Source organism: Pezoporus flaviventris, unplaced genomic scaffold, assembly GCF_033815535.1.
Source record: "Pezoporus flaviventris isolate CSIRO_AGI_PZ_B2104156 unplaced genomic scaffold, CSIRO_AGI_Pfla_v1 ptg000037l, whole genome shotgun sequence".
Taxonomy (NCBI): Eukaryota; Metazoa; Chordata; class Aves; order Psittaciformes; family Psittacidae; genus Pezoporus; species Pezoporus flaviventris.
This window is the reverse complement of record NW_026892585.1, coordinates 11,420,352-11,434,994: the sequence shown is the minus strand read 5'-3', so window position 1 is coordinate 11,434,994 and position 14,643 is coordinate 11,420,352. Positions and strand designations below refer to the sequence as shown.

Here is a 14,643-nt window from a genome sequence, read left to right as displayed (position 1 = left end):
GGCTAGCTCATTCACAATTATTTCTGTTTCTGTTAAGAATCACCATATTTCACACCGCAGAGAGTGAGGAGGTTGAGACGATTCCATAGTGGGGAGCTTCAGCTCATTTCAGGCAAGGGGAAGGCTGGATTGGAGTAAGTGTGGCTCAAGCACATGGAAAGCAAGGTGCTCTGAATAGTCTATCTCCCACTAGACAGCAGGCAAGCACTGACTAACAGGAGAGAGGTACCAGCCCAGTACTGCAAGAGCCTGCACCCTAAAATCCTATTGCAGCATCTAGGTGATTCGGGTGATTCTAGAGGCAGCTTTAAGGTACACAGCTCAGTACAGCCTGGGGGTGGGTGTCCCATGCTCAGCCTTCCTTAAAGAAATCAGCCCTAAAATACACGAATATGTATGCAAGAGAAAAAAAAAAATCCCAACATAGACATTTTTGCACATGCAATCAAAAAACTGCTTGCTTGGGGTGAGCGATCACATACCGCTTGTACACTTCAACAGTAGAAAGTGCTTTTTTAGGTTTTAAATTATTCTTTTGCCTATTTAAAACTTTCATGTGTAATTTCTCAACGATTTTTCAACAAAAATCATCTTTGCCATAAGAATAAGCCTGCAAAGTGTCAACTCAATGGATTATTTTCTCTCTGAAGAACTGTAATAACTAAAAAATAAAGGACTCTGAAAGCAACTGCTTTCTAAATTATGCCTATTGCTCAAATTAAATTCTACCTCTCTCTGAGACTAGTTAATGGGTAATACACATACTGAAATAAAAGGGCCCTTACTCTAAATCATTCATACACAGTTTTACTTTTAGTAAGCCCACAAAATATACTGAAGTTATAAGAATCTTTTCAACTGAAATAGGAGGAAGTGCAGCAGGAAACCCCTCTATTGATCTGAAACTTAACACGAATTAATTTAGAAGGCAGAGAAGACAAAGGATACTTCAGTGACTCACAACACATTTTCACTCCAGCATTTGTTAAAGACCATAGAACACCAATGAGCTCCTTGGTTTTCTACTGCTTTTGTTCTCCCATTCATTTTGTCTGCACTGTCTGTATGAACACAATTCATGCTTCAACACCTGGAATGAATTACCTATGCCATTAAATGCTTTCACATCATAGACACAGCGCAAAGCTATGAAATGTGTATTCTGATGTAGTTATAACATTGTTTTCCCCTTCTTCTACTGCCTCAGTAGTACCTTACAGGAACTTGGAAACAATTGCCATAAAATCTTTATACATTTGTAAGGTTCTTTGTTTCAAGATCTTTTATAGAAAAATTAATTTAAGTAGACACATCGCAAATCTAGAAAAGCACATGGCTGCTCTGTGAAGTTACTTTTGACAGCAGAAGCATTTGATCCTTTTTATTAATAACTGACCACCACCAAGGTGTCTGAGAAAGGTTATGGAAGCAGTGGGCCATAGTCACAACCTGTCATTCTGTGCTCTGACACAGTTCTTTAACCATAAAATGGAAACCTTTTCTTATCTCAGAATGAAGATATATATGATAAGGAATCTTAAGTGCCAAGATACACTGAAAGAAATAAGCATACACATAATAAGTTTAATTTTGGATCATTTGCAGGCATTTCCCATTTATTAGTTCAAAAAAGACAACACTCATTAAAATCCCCTGGTTTCTTTTTCTTACTCCCCCCTTTAGGCCTTTCAGACACTATTTGCCTAGGCTTACCGTGACCACAGAGATGGCAGCTCTTCTTGTAAATCAGTGTTAAACTCTTCAAACACTTTCTGTGCTTTCTGAAATTCTTCTTCTGCCTAAACCAAAATGAAACAGGGTGACTTCTGCAATCACTATGACACAGCACAACCTGCCAAAATTGGATTTGTGCATTTATTTTGTGGGTTTTTTACAATGTTAATAATAAAGAATGTAACTGAGTCCCACATATGAAGGCCGACACAGGACTTGCTGTCCCTTCAGTCTCATCAAGAGAGAAAGTTAGGGCTCAGATAGGATTCATTCCTTAAAGAGGTTGAGTGTGCCCTCCAAGTGCACCAAAATACCTAATACACATTCATGATTAAGGATATCATTATTTCCCTTTCTGAGAAGGGAAAAAGAAGAGAAACTTTGTGCTCTGGCTCTGCACAGATACAAATGCCTCTCCAAGCTCCCCAGTTCTTCTGCCAGCATCTATCCAATTGGGGTACCTTGGTAATTCTGCCTTCATCTTTTCTTTTTGAGCTCTGCAGGGCTTCCAGATGATGCCTTGCACTGTCATAGTCCACTAGCTTTCTGCTTCGTTTTGCAATGCGAGTCTGTACAGGGGCAGAAATGAAAGTCGACATAAACAGCACTGCTTTAAAAGCTATTTTACACATGTTGTCATGTAAGTTTTTTGTATATTTTTAGTCTCCCTTACCTGCTGTTAGTATCTGAGCTACAATATCATTCAGGGACATGGGAATGGTAAAAGAGACAAACTAATCACTTTATTTTAAATATGTAATCCGTTTACAGATGGTTTGGAAGGGGTTTTTGTGGGTGTAGGGCTTCCAGGCCTTAGAAGTGAAATATCAATGTTATGCAAGACTTGTATCATTCTTTAGAATAAGTGAACCTGTTAAACTCATGGTAACAGTATCTTCTTCCCTTATACAGTGTGCAAACTTAATAAAGAATGTATTTTCTAGAGTTGGAAAAATGCTTAAAATATACTTCTCAGTATATTCTCTGACACACAACTAAGACAACTGGAGTTCAACATATAATAGGAATTCTAATTTCATAGAATTATAGAATAGTTAGGGTTGGAAAGCACCTTAAGATCATCTAGTTCCAAACCCCCTGCCATGGGCAGGGACACCTCACTCTAAACCATGTCACCCAAGGCTCTCACCAACCTGCCCTTGAACACTGCCAGGGATGGAGCATTGACAACTTCCTTGGGCAACCCATTCCAGTACCTCACAAGCCTTACAGTAAAGAACTACTTCCTTATATCCAATCTAAACTTCCCCCGTTTAAGTTTTAACCCGTTACCCCTTGTCCTATCACTACAGCCCCAAATGAATAGTCCTTCCCCACCATCCTTACAGGCCCCCTTCAGATACTGGAAGGCTGCTATGAGGTCTCTATGCAGCCTTCTCTTCTACAGGCTGAACAGCCCCAACTTCCTCAGCCTGTCTTCATATGGGAGGTGCTCCAGTCCCCTGATCATCCTCGTGGCCCTTCTCGGGACTTGTTCCAACAGTTCCATGTCCTTTTTATGTTGAGGACACCAGAACTGCACACAATACTCCAGGTGAGGTCTCACAAGAGCAGAGTAGAGGGGCAGGATCACCTCCTTTGACCTGCTGGTCACGCTCCTTTTGAAACGGTTGGCTTTCTGGGCTGCGAGCGCACACTGCAGCTGGCTCATGTTCATTTTCTCATCAACCAACACCCTCAAGTCCTTCTCCGCAGGGCTGCTCTGAATATTTACCTGCTATAATTCTTTAAAACTAAAGAAAAGCCTTTTGATAAATACCAACTTTACAAAGCTATGTATTATATGCAAATTCCACACGCTGACAGGGCATAGGGCCAGTTTGGTTTACAAGCAAGTTTGAGATTGAAGTAACAATAGGATTTTTGCATTACTTTTTAGTTTGGTCCCTGCTGTAAGTGACAAAGGGGATGACTGTGTGATATCTACTCAATTATAAATAACCCCAAAGAATTTCCAGCTATATCCATACTGTCACATTCAAATATAAAGGTATCTACCTCTCAATCTGTAATGATATCCACGCATTTTATTTAGCGACCATCTCCCTGGACTGTATGTACAGCAGACAGACATATGGGAGAGGTCAGAATCTGCATAACAGCCTCTCCTGATGTGTATTACAAAATATTTTCATAAATAATTAAAAGATAGGAATCATGGCTTACTTAAGAGAAAGATATTTAGATACCCAGAGGTGCATCTAGGCAATACAAAAGTCCTGCTTTTCATGCAATTTGTCTGGCATTTTAACAGCTGAAGAGCTTAACGTGTCCCTGTTGAAGTTGGTGACAACTCTCTCATAACAAATAAACTGGAGTGGGAAGAAACATCTAAGTTTTATCTATAAAGGCTGATTTACTTCCAAGTACTACTGCATGAAAAATATCTTCATTCACTTGGAAAATCAGTGCAGCCTAATGTTAGGGATTTACTTACAGAACATCTTTTATACTGCAGAAGGAATGACTTACACTTCCCTCCCTGGCTTTTTGTTTCTCTTTGCTTGTAATATCATTTGCTATTTATTTTATGACTCAACAGTAATTTTACAAATTGTCTTTTATAGGAAATCATTACTGTACCTTGATATCAGGAAATTGTCCTAGATACGTATCCAAGGTCAACAATGACCCATCCACCAGTTTTTGATGGAAGTCTTCCCAAAGTTCATCACATTTCTGTACAGGTAAAGAGAAAAATGTGCTTAGAAGTTTCATTGCACTCCCAAACTAGGAGAAATGCAAATGCAGTTGATAAAGGTTATCCTTTCTATGGTTTACAATGTACTTTATGGCAATAAATTATAGTGCAATTATAAGGTAAATGAAAAGGAATATCTTGACATTGCAAGTTTTAATTTACAACAAAATCAGATGAAGCTTAGTAATTAGTTTGTGTTTTCATTCTTTCAATGAGTAACTGCTATAGGAAAATAAGGACATCATGGATTCACATTCTTCCTCATGGTTTCAGGTCCCTGACAGTCAACAACAGAGAATCTGAAGCTGCCCTAGTTCTTATGTCTAAGTGTGTTCACTGATGACGAACATTCTTTACAGAGAAAAGGAGTACAACTCAAAGTAGAAGAGTAAACAGAATAAAGTAAAAAACAAAGCAAGTTTCCCATCAGTGACAAGGATTTATAAGCTTAGCTTTATTAGGTCATTTTTAAAATAAAAGCTGTACAGACCTACCCTAAGAACTGTCTTTCTATCCCACACATTTTGTGCCATTAAGGGACATGTGATGAAATGGTCGATTCACAGACAAGAACTCAGCCTCATACTGCTAGAGAGCTGGGATGCCAGCATCCTTTGGTGGGAGAAAAGCTAAAGGTGGGGAGCACTGCTTCGCAGGGCTGTTATCCTTACAAGTCCAGAAAGCTATTCCTTAGTATTTGTTTAATCATGAGCTACTATAGGGCATATTATAAATGCTGTGTAATGCTATCATTTAGTTCATTCATATTCTACCCTAAGAGAGTCCCTAATGAATTATTACAAGCTATTAATCATGCTTAAAAGAAATACCTCATTTATTAACACAATATTTAATCACAGTGGTCTACAGAGCAGCACAGCATTAGATCATAGCAAGTGACTGCCACTCTTGTGCATTTGCCTTTGTATCTTGTTGATACATATTTTGGACAAATTAATGCCATGAAGATTTTCTGAAGGGTAACGGACTCAAATAACATTGCTTCAAGCCATCATCTTTGCTACCGTACAGAATAAGGTCATCTGTACGGGTCCCTTTTGGAATGGTCATTTATATCCTGGACTGCACAAATGGATCATCCTTTTTTACTCTAGGATGGTGATGCATCTGCAGTTATACAGGGGGAAAAATCAGAAGCAGAGAGTTTGTCATATTGCCCACATGAGTCCCTTACTGAGAAGATATATCTCACATTTATCCCTATATTTGTCCTTATATTTGTCCCAGTGATTAAAAGCCAAATTCTGGTCGTTTCACAGCGAATTACAAATTTATGAGTGTAAAACCTAATGGTCTACAAATACAAGATGAGGTGCTACAGCAAGATGCAGCAGGAGATCTTCCAGCTGTTTTAACTAAAACTATAAATGGTGTGGTATCTTAACTTCCACAGTTTGGAAGTTGAGTGCTTTTAGAATCAAAACCATGACATGCCTTCAGCAGCAGGGAAGGTTAGAGGAAGGCAGTCAGAGAGAAGAAAAGCAATCATTATGCAGATTTGGGAAGACTGCTGTCTTCCACTCTCTTGTTAATTGTATTATGCAGGAGGCCTTGCAAACTGAATGCCAGGTGGTTGAAAGCTCCATTGACAACAGTTTGCGCTTCCTTGTCACCACCAGCACATCTGCTGACAGATTTCCCCCAGAATTAAGGCTGTTTAAGCCAGCAATTCAGAGCACCTCAAGTCAAATTCCTGCAGTGTCCTTTAGAAAAGACAGTTCTTCTCTAATCACTGAAAGAAGCAAAAAAGGCTAAAATGAATCGTGCCCTGCAGCCTTATTTGCCCTTAAATTCCAAATTCCTGTCAAAGAGTGTCCTGTCAGATAGCCTGTTTAGTGCCACTGGCTCAACAGTTGCTATATAGCACACGAAGATAAAGCAGACTTGATAATTTTTAACATTCAGTTGAATTGAGAATCCTGACTGTAAAACTGCATGTGAGGTACCTTGTACAACCTTGTCAATCAGTTGCTATTACTACCAATTCTGCCCACACTGGTGCTGACCTCAGTGGGAGCTTATGTCAGCTAGTTCATAAAACAGACATTGCAAATGCAGCATCTGGTCAGCAGGAGGTGCATTTCACAAGACCAGTAACTACGGTCAGAAAGCAGGATTTAACATGCAAGGAAGAATTAAGGGTGATTTCGGATGTACAGTTCTCCTACACAGCTTATATTAACCGATTTGCAGCCAAAATACATTTCTTCCCACACATCTTACCTCTCCAATCATTTTCACATCTTCTCGTCCATACCAATCTGGCTCATACACTTCGTGAAGAGACTCTGTGAGCTTCTTTGAAGCATCTTGCATCCCTGTAATTAAACAGAAGCAGGAACATGTAACTGCAAGCTGCAAGAAACAGCTGCTAAATATCTATATTTTGACCCACACGTACCCATTATACTGGCATATTTAGAATACTTTTTCATGAGCTGAAACGAAGCCTTTATTTTCACACAGCTCCCTCAAGTCAACAAGAAATGTCCCTCACAAGGATAAACCCATACTTACATGTGGGGAAAAAAAGTTTCTATTAGATTAGGGATTTCTTCTTCTATTCTGAACTAAATATATCAGAACATGAATAACAAACTGGAGGGTAGTCCTGCCCACTAGAGACTACACCAGTGTAATACCCAACTAAAAGACTGTCACTGAAAAGACAATCAATTAGCAACCTGCCTTTGGTTATTCTCAGCTCTTCCACCCTACAAAACAGTTTTCCACCTTGTTCATAATGAGTATCATGGCAACCTCTGTGGAAGAGGTGGCATTTCCAGGGTGGCATGTTTAAAATGGCAGAGATTCATGGGAATTGCTGGCTATAAAAACAGACTTAGGAGAAAAGCTAGAAGATGTCTGCACTAAACAAAAGGGTCCTCCATAATGGGGGAGGTCACACACACATAGAACAGAACTCAGGGTTTCTCTCCTTGTTTTCAAAGATATTTCAGTCTCAGGACCTTGCATGTGTAAAGCAACAAAGATTGATCTTGTTATTCTTGTACCCATGATAACAATGCTGACCTAAGGGTATATTCATAATGAAGCAAAGAACTTGCAAGAGCTGAGACAGTGTCTAGGGAAAATTTATTCCTGAACATGGGAAAAGTGCTGTAACGGACCTGGTTTCACAAAGAATTATTATCTTGTACCATCAGCCAGTAGGTTTATAAGTATGTGAAGCCCAGCACCTATTTATGCTTGCAAAGGGGTGGTGTCTACAGAGAAGTGTGCTAAGCCAAACTGCATCAGTCACATTCAGAGCACTCGTTGCCACAGGTGAAACAAGAACGGGGACTACTGATGGGTTAGCATTCTGTAATACAGAGGAACAGGCTTAAATGTAAAGCAGCTTCAATGATATTAAGAGAAAGAGCCTACATTTATCTTCAGTGAGATCAGTTTGACCCCAGTGAATAAATTACTGCCCTCAGTGAAGCCACTGGGGTTTGCCTTTCCATTTTGATGGAGCACCAATGCATTAGATGTTGAGACCAAACCGGTCTCAGCTAGCATGACAAGAGTCAGTTCAGAATTGATAGTTTTAAAATCACAACTTGATTTCAAATTCTTTCCAAAATCTCAACAACGCTGCTGGAGTTTTTGTACTTAGCATTAACTTTCAAAAAGAAGACCCCACATTTTGTCTCCAGCCAAAGTCTGTTTGCTGCAGCACATCTGTGCTGTCTTATCTCTAGCATGATCTTCAGATTTCACTGCTCAGTGGCTGAATTTAGGAATAACAATGATATTTCTGTTTTCTGCACATAGAAAAGTTTGGGAAGAGAACTCATGTGAAACTTGAATGTCTAGAAAGGCAGACTTTACCTAGTCAGTAGCTATTCCACCATGGACTCCAAAACATATATTTGAGATATGACAGGAAAATAACTGCAGTAATGCACACTTCCTAATATAAAAATAGTGGTCTATCGAATGGGTAGGAGAGGAAGAAAGATACTGAAGGAGCTGAAAATAGATGGCTGTTCTCAGACCTTGCATACAAAGGAGAGAACGGCATTGGAAAGGGGCAGAACAAGTACAAAGGAAATGCTGGTGTTCACAGGGTACAAGCTTTCACCCTTAAATCTAAAGGTGCTGGGCCAAAACAGAATGTGTGAACTCTTCAGGGATTATCTTGGTGCTTTTTAACAACAGAGCTCAGCTCAAAGAATTGGTACAGCACAAGAACTCAAGATGCATTTCTTCCTTTTTTCCTTTGTGTTTAATGCTTAGGATGACATACCACCAGCCAAGGAAAGGTTCCCGAATAAAGGGACTTTATTTATTTATTTTTTTTTGCCTAGAATATGAAAGATTACCTTAAAATACAGATGATCTTCATGTATTTTTCCAGGCAGGACTCATTTAAGATCTTCAGTGCCAATGCAAATTGATCAGCTCAGGAGGTAAGACAAAACCAGCACAGTACACCAGGAGGCTGTTTCTGTCCAGTCAGGGTGAATGCAGAGAGCAAGAAGGTTTGTGTATCCCTGATTAAGCTTGATCCTTGCTGATACCTGAACTTGTGCTCTTAAGCACGCTGCGTGCTAAACCTGCCACGTCTGCTCCTGCTAGCACAGCTGCTCTCTAATCCCTCCTGCGGCTTGTACGCAGCTTGGTCACAGACCAGGCTTGGGTAGAGCACCTTTTCCTATGCAGACTTTCCTTTATAAGTACTACAGGTCTCAGGCATCTATCTACTTCAGAGAATAAGTAAAAGACACTTAATATCCCACGCCTGAGTCATACCAAAGTCACACCAACTTTTGCACTTGTTTTCAGTTCTGAGAATCTGGTAATCCTTCATTCTACAACATTCCTGTCAAAAACATCAATCAAATCCAACTGCAGCATGAGGCAAGTGGGCATTAAGAGTACTTGGCTTCTTTAGTCAGAGGCTCCAGTCTGAAATTTCCACAGGCCAGCATCATCCCTCCTACTCCTACTGCATTTATCCCCGGTTTACTGCAATAGCCCAAATGAGTGCACAAGTAAATACCAATCCAGTGGTTTCCCATTCTTTTTCATGCCTGTGGACATAAATTTAAAATGTTCAATGATTTATTTTACTTGCCTGGTTTTCACATAGAATTATTTCTTATGTGCTGATACCTTTCATGCATTATTCAGCACTGAAGAGGATTAGTGTCTCAGCCACAGACTGCAGGCTGTCTCTCTCTGCTTTTTTTAACTGCTATCACTGAGAAAGATTAATTGTCTAAAGCAAGTCATTAAAGTACTAAGAAATGTGGAAAGAATTTTTACTTCTGATGAACAGTTAGAAATTTATATTTAAAATCAATTGTTTCATTTAATACTGCTGCTTCTTGGTAATTGGGTCACTTATTTAAGAACTCCAAATGCCAAAATAATTGAAACGCTTAGGAAAAATGATACTAAATAATCCAGTTAGTGGAGTCTGAAGCTCACAGATTAAATCATCCCTCTTCCCATGGGAAAGAGCCCCTGTACCTGAAGCCCCAAAGGACTCCTAGAGGCTCACTTTTGGTAGGGATCCTGGGGGGTAGCAGTGCAGACACATTCCCATTAAGCACCCCAGAGATGGCAGAGGGTAGGTGACTCTTTGCCATCAAAATTCCAATGTACTCAAGCTCCTTTGGAGATTGACACTGGTCTGGGACTCCATGTTGTCATAGGAATCTTATGCTGTGGGGCATCCTCACTCCCCATCAGGGAAATCTAGGCTGAAACATAGAGAAAATTCCATTTCCCTGATGGAGGGAGCCACCTCGGTCTGTGTCTTAATATTTATTCATTTGAGGGGGGAAGAGAGCTTCATATGCAGTTCTCCAGGGAAATGACCTATCCTACTGTAATGGTTGTATGTGTTATTGCTAGTTACCCATTAGATTTTCCACAGGAACAATTCAATCATTTAATCATTTATTACTACATTTTACATAAATATGATGAACAGTGTTACTGCTTGTAAGAAATCACAACTGATTTTATGATTTGTGTGCCTGGAGCATATGTGCAGTTCTGCCAACTGTAGGCTAACAACCAGGCAGCAAAACTGCTTATAGACCTCCAGAATCTCCTCTTCCTTTCCTGTAGACTGGTTATTATTTCTCACATTAAGCCACCTGAGAAGTATGGTGCTTCTTTTTCATGATGCAGAATCCCTTTTTACATCTACCACCTTGCCACCTGCATGCAGATTCAGGTTTATACTTCCCCATCTGCACTGATGCCTGCAAAGAGCTCAGAAGGTAGAGAATGGGAAGCTGATTTGAGGTTTTTCTTTAACAACTGCCTATAAAACTGTTCAAGTCACCTACAGCTCTCAAAAGCTTAAAAAATAAATCATGAAGTAGAGAACCCAGATACACGTTGCCAAGGAGACTGGAGGAGACAGAAGACTGAGCACGAGATGACTAAAGCTATGGGGGACAGTACACAGTCTTGTCAGTACAAACACCATTGCTACTCGGCAGACTTTATCATGCAGGTGAAATAAAACAGCACATGAAAGCCATTCACAGGTTCAACAGCTTCATAACGTAGTTCCTCAGAGTCCTTGAGTAACCAGCTGTAAAGATCAAGACACAGCTAAGATGAAGAATCACCTCTGAGTGACAGAAGGAGTCTGAATACTGCAAAAATTCTTTTAAGAATGTGTGATACTGGATGTCAAATTGTCAAGCCTATTAAAGTGAAGGGACACACGGTCACTAAAAGGCTCAATTGACCATTCCTTGCTTAAATCATGCCTGGATCTTGTACTCCCAACTTCCAACATCCAGTTACCCAAAAGTCACGCAGCAATATTAAACTTCTCACTGGAGTTCACAACATACCAGCTTCATAAAATGCTTTTAAAGGAATCATCTATCTTGCCAGTTCCTGAAACCCTTCATAACGAACTGCTTTTCTCACACCTCTGAGAGTACAAGGATGTGAATTACTTTCCAATGATACAACCAACCCTTTTCCCTGCAAAATGAGCCAATGATGATAACGTGCCCCCACGGCTGAGATGTCCTAGGTACAGAAATCCCACTCCAGTGGCTAAAGATGGGGATTCCCATGCTTTTGCGAACAGCCACAGCCACCCCAAAATCTTCAGAGAATAGTAACAAAGAGACTGCAGCAGTTGCTGCATTTGCTTCTCCCACCCAAAATCTGGAAAGGTCTTTGCCACTGGTGAGCTAGTCAACCTTGGGGAAGCCCCAGCCAGAGCTGCATATTGTGGACTGCTGTCTTGGGCTGTCCTCTCACTCCACAGCATTATGGTGTGCCAACATGTGTGCCAAGAATGCCCACTGGTGGCATGTGGCTTTGAAGAATAATACTTTTAAGGCTTGTGAGCTTCATGACTGTCTTTTTTAAGATAAAAATGTGTTGTAAGGAAGTCCTAATTATTTTGAAATACGGACTTATAGGCTGCAACAAGAGAAAGATGCTGAGCAGAAAAGCACGGCTAAAACTGCAAAACTCACACAATGAAAAAGTGAAAAAATGAAAACATCAAGTTAAAACCAAAATGGTGCAAAGACTGGCACACTAGGCAGTAAACCAGCAAAAGGACCACAGATGCACAGAGTACCAGGAAAAGGAGAGAAGGAGAGAGAAAGAACACAAAACACGGAGAGGAGGATTGTTGTCACCAACACGGAAATCAAAGCAGCATGTAAACAGTCAGCCTACATGAGAGAAAAGCCATCTGGCCAACAAACAAGCCTCATCACACTGCTTCTGAGTATCCACCTGATAACTGGTGTGGGGAAGGGATGACTAAAAACCTGAAAGTAGAATCAGCATCCCATGGGTCCCCAAAAATGACTGATGCTGAAATTTCCTTTAAGAAGACAAAGTGCAAATCCCTACAAGGCAAAACATCCTTTGTGTGGTACAGGATTTTCCTTGCCCACCCTATCCAGTAAATAACAGTCGAAGACATTAAGTTACTGCTTTGCTCCCCATTGTACAATTGCCATCAACAAGAGCTTTCTTCCCTGCCTATCAACAGCTGCTGAAGCTTTGTTATGACTTCCACAAATGTTACTACTCATTTGTAATGTTCTCTCTACCGGACTGCAGCTATATTAAAAATATACACACATATAGATATTTAGCACCAATATATATATTTACCTCAAGAAGCCATTACTGTCTGCCAGTCAGCTCATTCCCTTCCCTTTTCACATGGCCTACAACTCCTACAAAGAGGGGCAGCATAAGAAAGAGAACGCTCTGCCTGCGGTGCTAAGTTGAACGTGCTGGATTTGTAACTACACATGTCCAATAGGATTTAAACAGCTATTTATTTAATCTCTGCTATTTAAATGCTGACCAGTGAGCTTCTGATACTTGGATTTTCAATGCAATATTGAAAGAGACCACATTTGATTTTTAAATTTTAAAAGAGGAAAAAAAATGGGTTTAACAGTCAGAAATACAAGAGAAATCACAGGGAGTGGGGTTTTGCATGGGGATCATCATCTAACTAGTAATAGCTGGAAATGGTACAGCTCTAGAGATCAAGCAATCCCTTGCCTCGCATGGGGTATTTCATATTCTAGCATTTGCAAAGATGAGTAACAAGATGCAAATGTTTTGTGGGTGCTCAAAATGCATGCAACGTGAGAATCCAGGCAGCCATCCTGCACACAAAGGTCAGCCAAGGATGAGCCGTGCACGCAAGACTGTATGCACGAGTTGTCACTGAAGGTACAGAACCCCTAGCAAGAGGCTGAAGAGCAGAAACGCGACCTACTAATAACAAAACCATTACTTTTGTATACCTTAAAAAACCCTACTAGTCTCAACCAGTTTGCTTTACGAAAACATGTAGTAAAATTGAAAAGTCACCTTTGATGGCTGCTAAATATGCTCTCAGTTCTCTCTGGAGTCTGGAACCCTCTGCCTGGAAAAGAAAAAAGAGCAAAAAATCAAAGGGATGAAAACAGATTTTGGTTATATTTTACTCCTTAACACATGCATACAGTATGTCAAACTTGACAACAAAAAACAATTTCAGGAGCTATCTGATTAACAGTGTCACGTGTTGCAAGCATGCACAGGTTCATACAGAAGAGGTGACCCGGCCAAGATGCTATGCAGAGTGCTCTCTCGAGGCTAAAATTTCTGGGCTTTTTTAATCAGCATCTGCACAGGGAAGAATTCCAGGTACATCTTATGGCCAGTATCCTAACCAGAAATGCACTAAGTATAATCAAGAATGGTGCACCTCTACTGAGAACAACTCAATAGCTACTAAAACCTGATAGCATTAATTATTTCGTTTAGCTTGGCTAGTACATCTTGAGGTCTGCAGTGAAATCTCAACTGTTTCTTTGTCAAATACATTTAAATGATCTTTCTTTATCTTATAACAACAGCCTTTGAAAAACTCAGGATAGACAAAACAAATTGGGTTGCTTTATCTCTGACTGTATCACAAGTTGGATTTGACAGCTCCTAGGATCTGCAATAAAATCTTGCTACACTATAGCATTTCATTGATAAAAAACTGTTGTCCAAGACACCTTCAATTGCCTAAAGATTTTAGAAACCCTCTATGTTTATCAGTTCAAAATATCCTTCAAATTATTTATTAAAGCAGCTGGAAACTATAGGAATATTAGCTTGCAGTCACATTTTCCCACATACAGCTACACCATATGAAAAATCAGCCAGAAAATAAGACTGATGACTTTGGAGTTTCTCTCATGTTATTTGTGTGAAAGCCAGAACCCAAAAGGGTGCATGTGTGAATACTTTAGAAGGCAGAGTCTCAACTGGTCTAAGCTGTTATAACTTCACGTAAGTCAAAGGGCTTCTGATGTCAGCAGAGGATTTGCCATCGGCAACAGCAATGCTCAGAGCATTCATACACATTGGGTCACAAGAAATGCAGGCTGAAAAGGACTCTCTGGGGCTTAGAAACCATCTACCTGCAGCCACATTAAATGCAAATGGCAGGTCCCAAAAAATATTCACTTGGCTTACCAGTACAAACACTGCAATGGGTATTACATCCACCAAACTCGCTTGCCTCTCCCAGATACCTACAGGGAACCAAAGGCCTTTAGGACCGGATCAACCCCCCCAAATTGCAATGCACTGTGAGAAGAGAGCAACTGTTTTGAGGTCCTGGAAATATTAAAGAATTTAGAAGGCAAAAATGC

The 14,643-nt window shown here is 40.1% G+C and overlaps 2 protein-coding genes across 4 annotated transcripts in view; both read right to left on the bottom strand.

Moving 5' to 3' along the window:
- VPS41 (VPS41 subunit of HOPS complex) overlaps positions 1-14,643 on the bottom strand; it is a 222,880-nt gene that overhangs the window by 37,515 nt on the left and 170,722 nt on the right. The window lies entirely within an intron of this gene.
- LOC133275011 (amphiphysin) overlaps positions 1-14,643 on the bottom strand; it is a 107,781-nt gene that overhangs the window by 38,770 nt on the left and 54,368 nt on the right. For all 3 annotated transcript variants that reach the window (XM_061464692.1, XM_061464693.1, XM_061464694.1), the window contains exons 3-7: positions 13,325-13,379; positions 6,701-6,795; positions 4,339-4,434; positions 2,196-2,303; positions 1,714-1,799 (exon numbers count right to left, since the gene is read on the bottom strand). In XM_061464692.1, the coding sequence (XP_061320676.1) occupies positions 1,714-1,799; positions 2,196-2,303; positions 4,339-4,434; positions 6,701-6,795; positions 13,325-13,379 (440 nt within the window). The remainder of the gene's footprint in view (positions 1-1,713; positions 1,800-2,195; positions 2,304-4,338; positions 4,435-6,700; positions 6,796-13,324; positions 13,380-14,643) is intronic.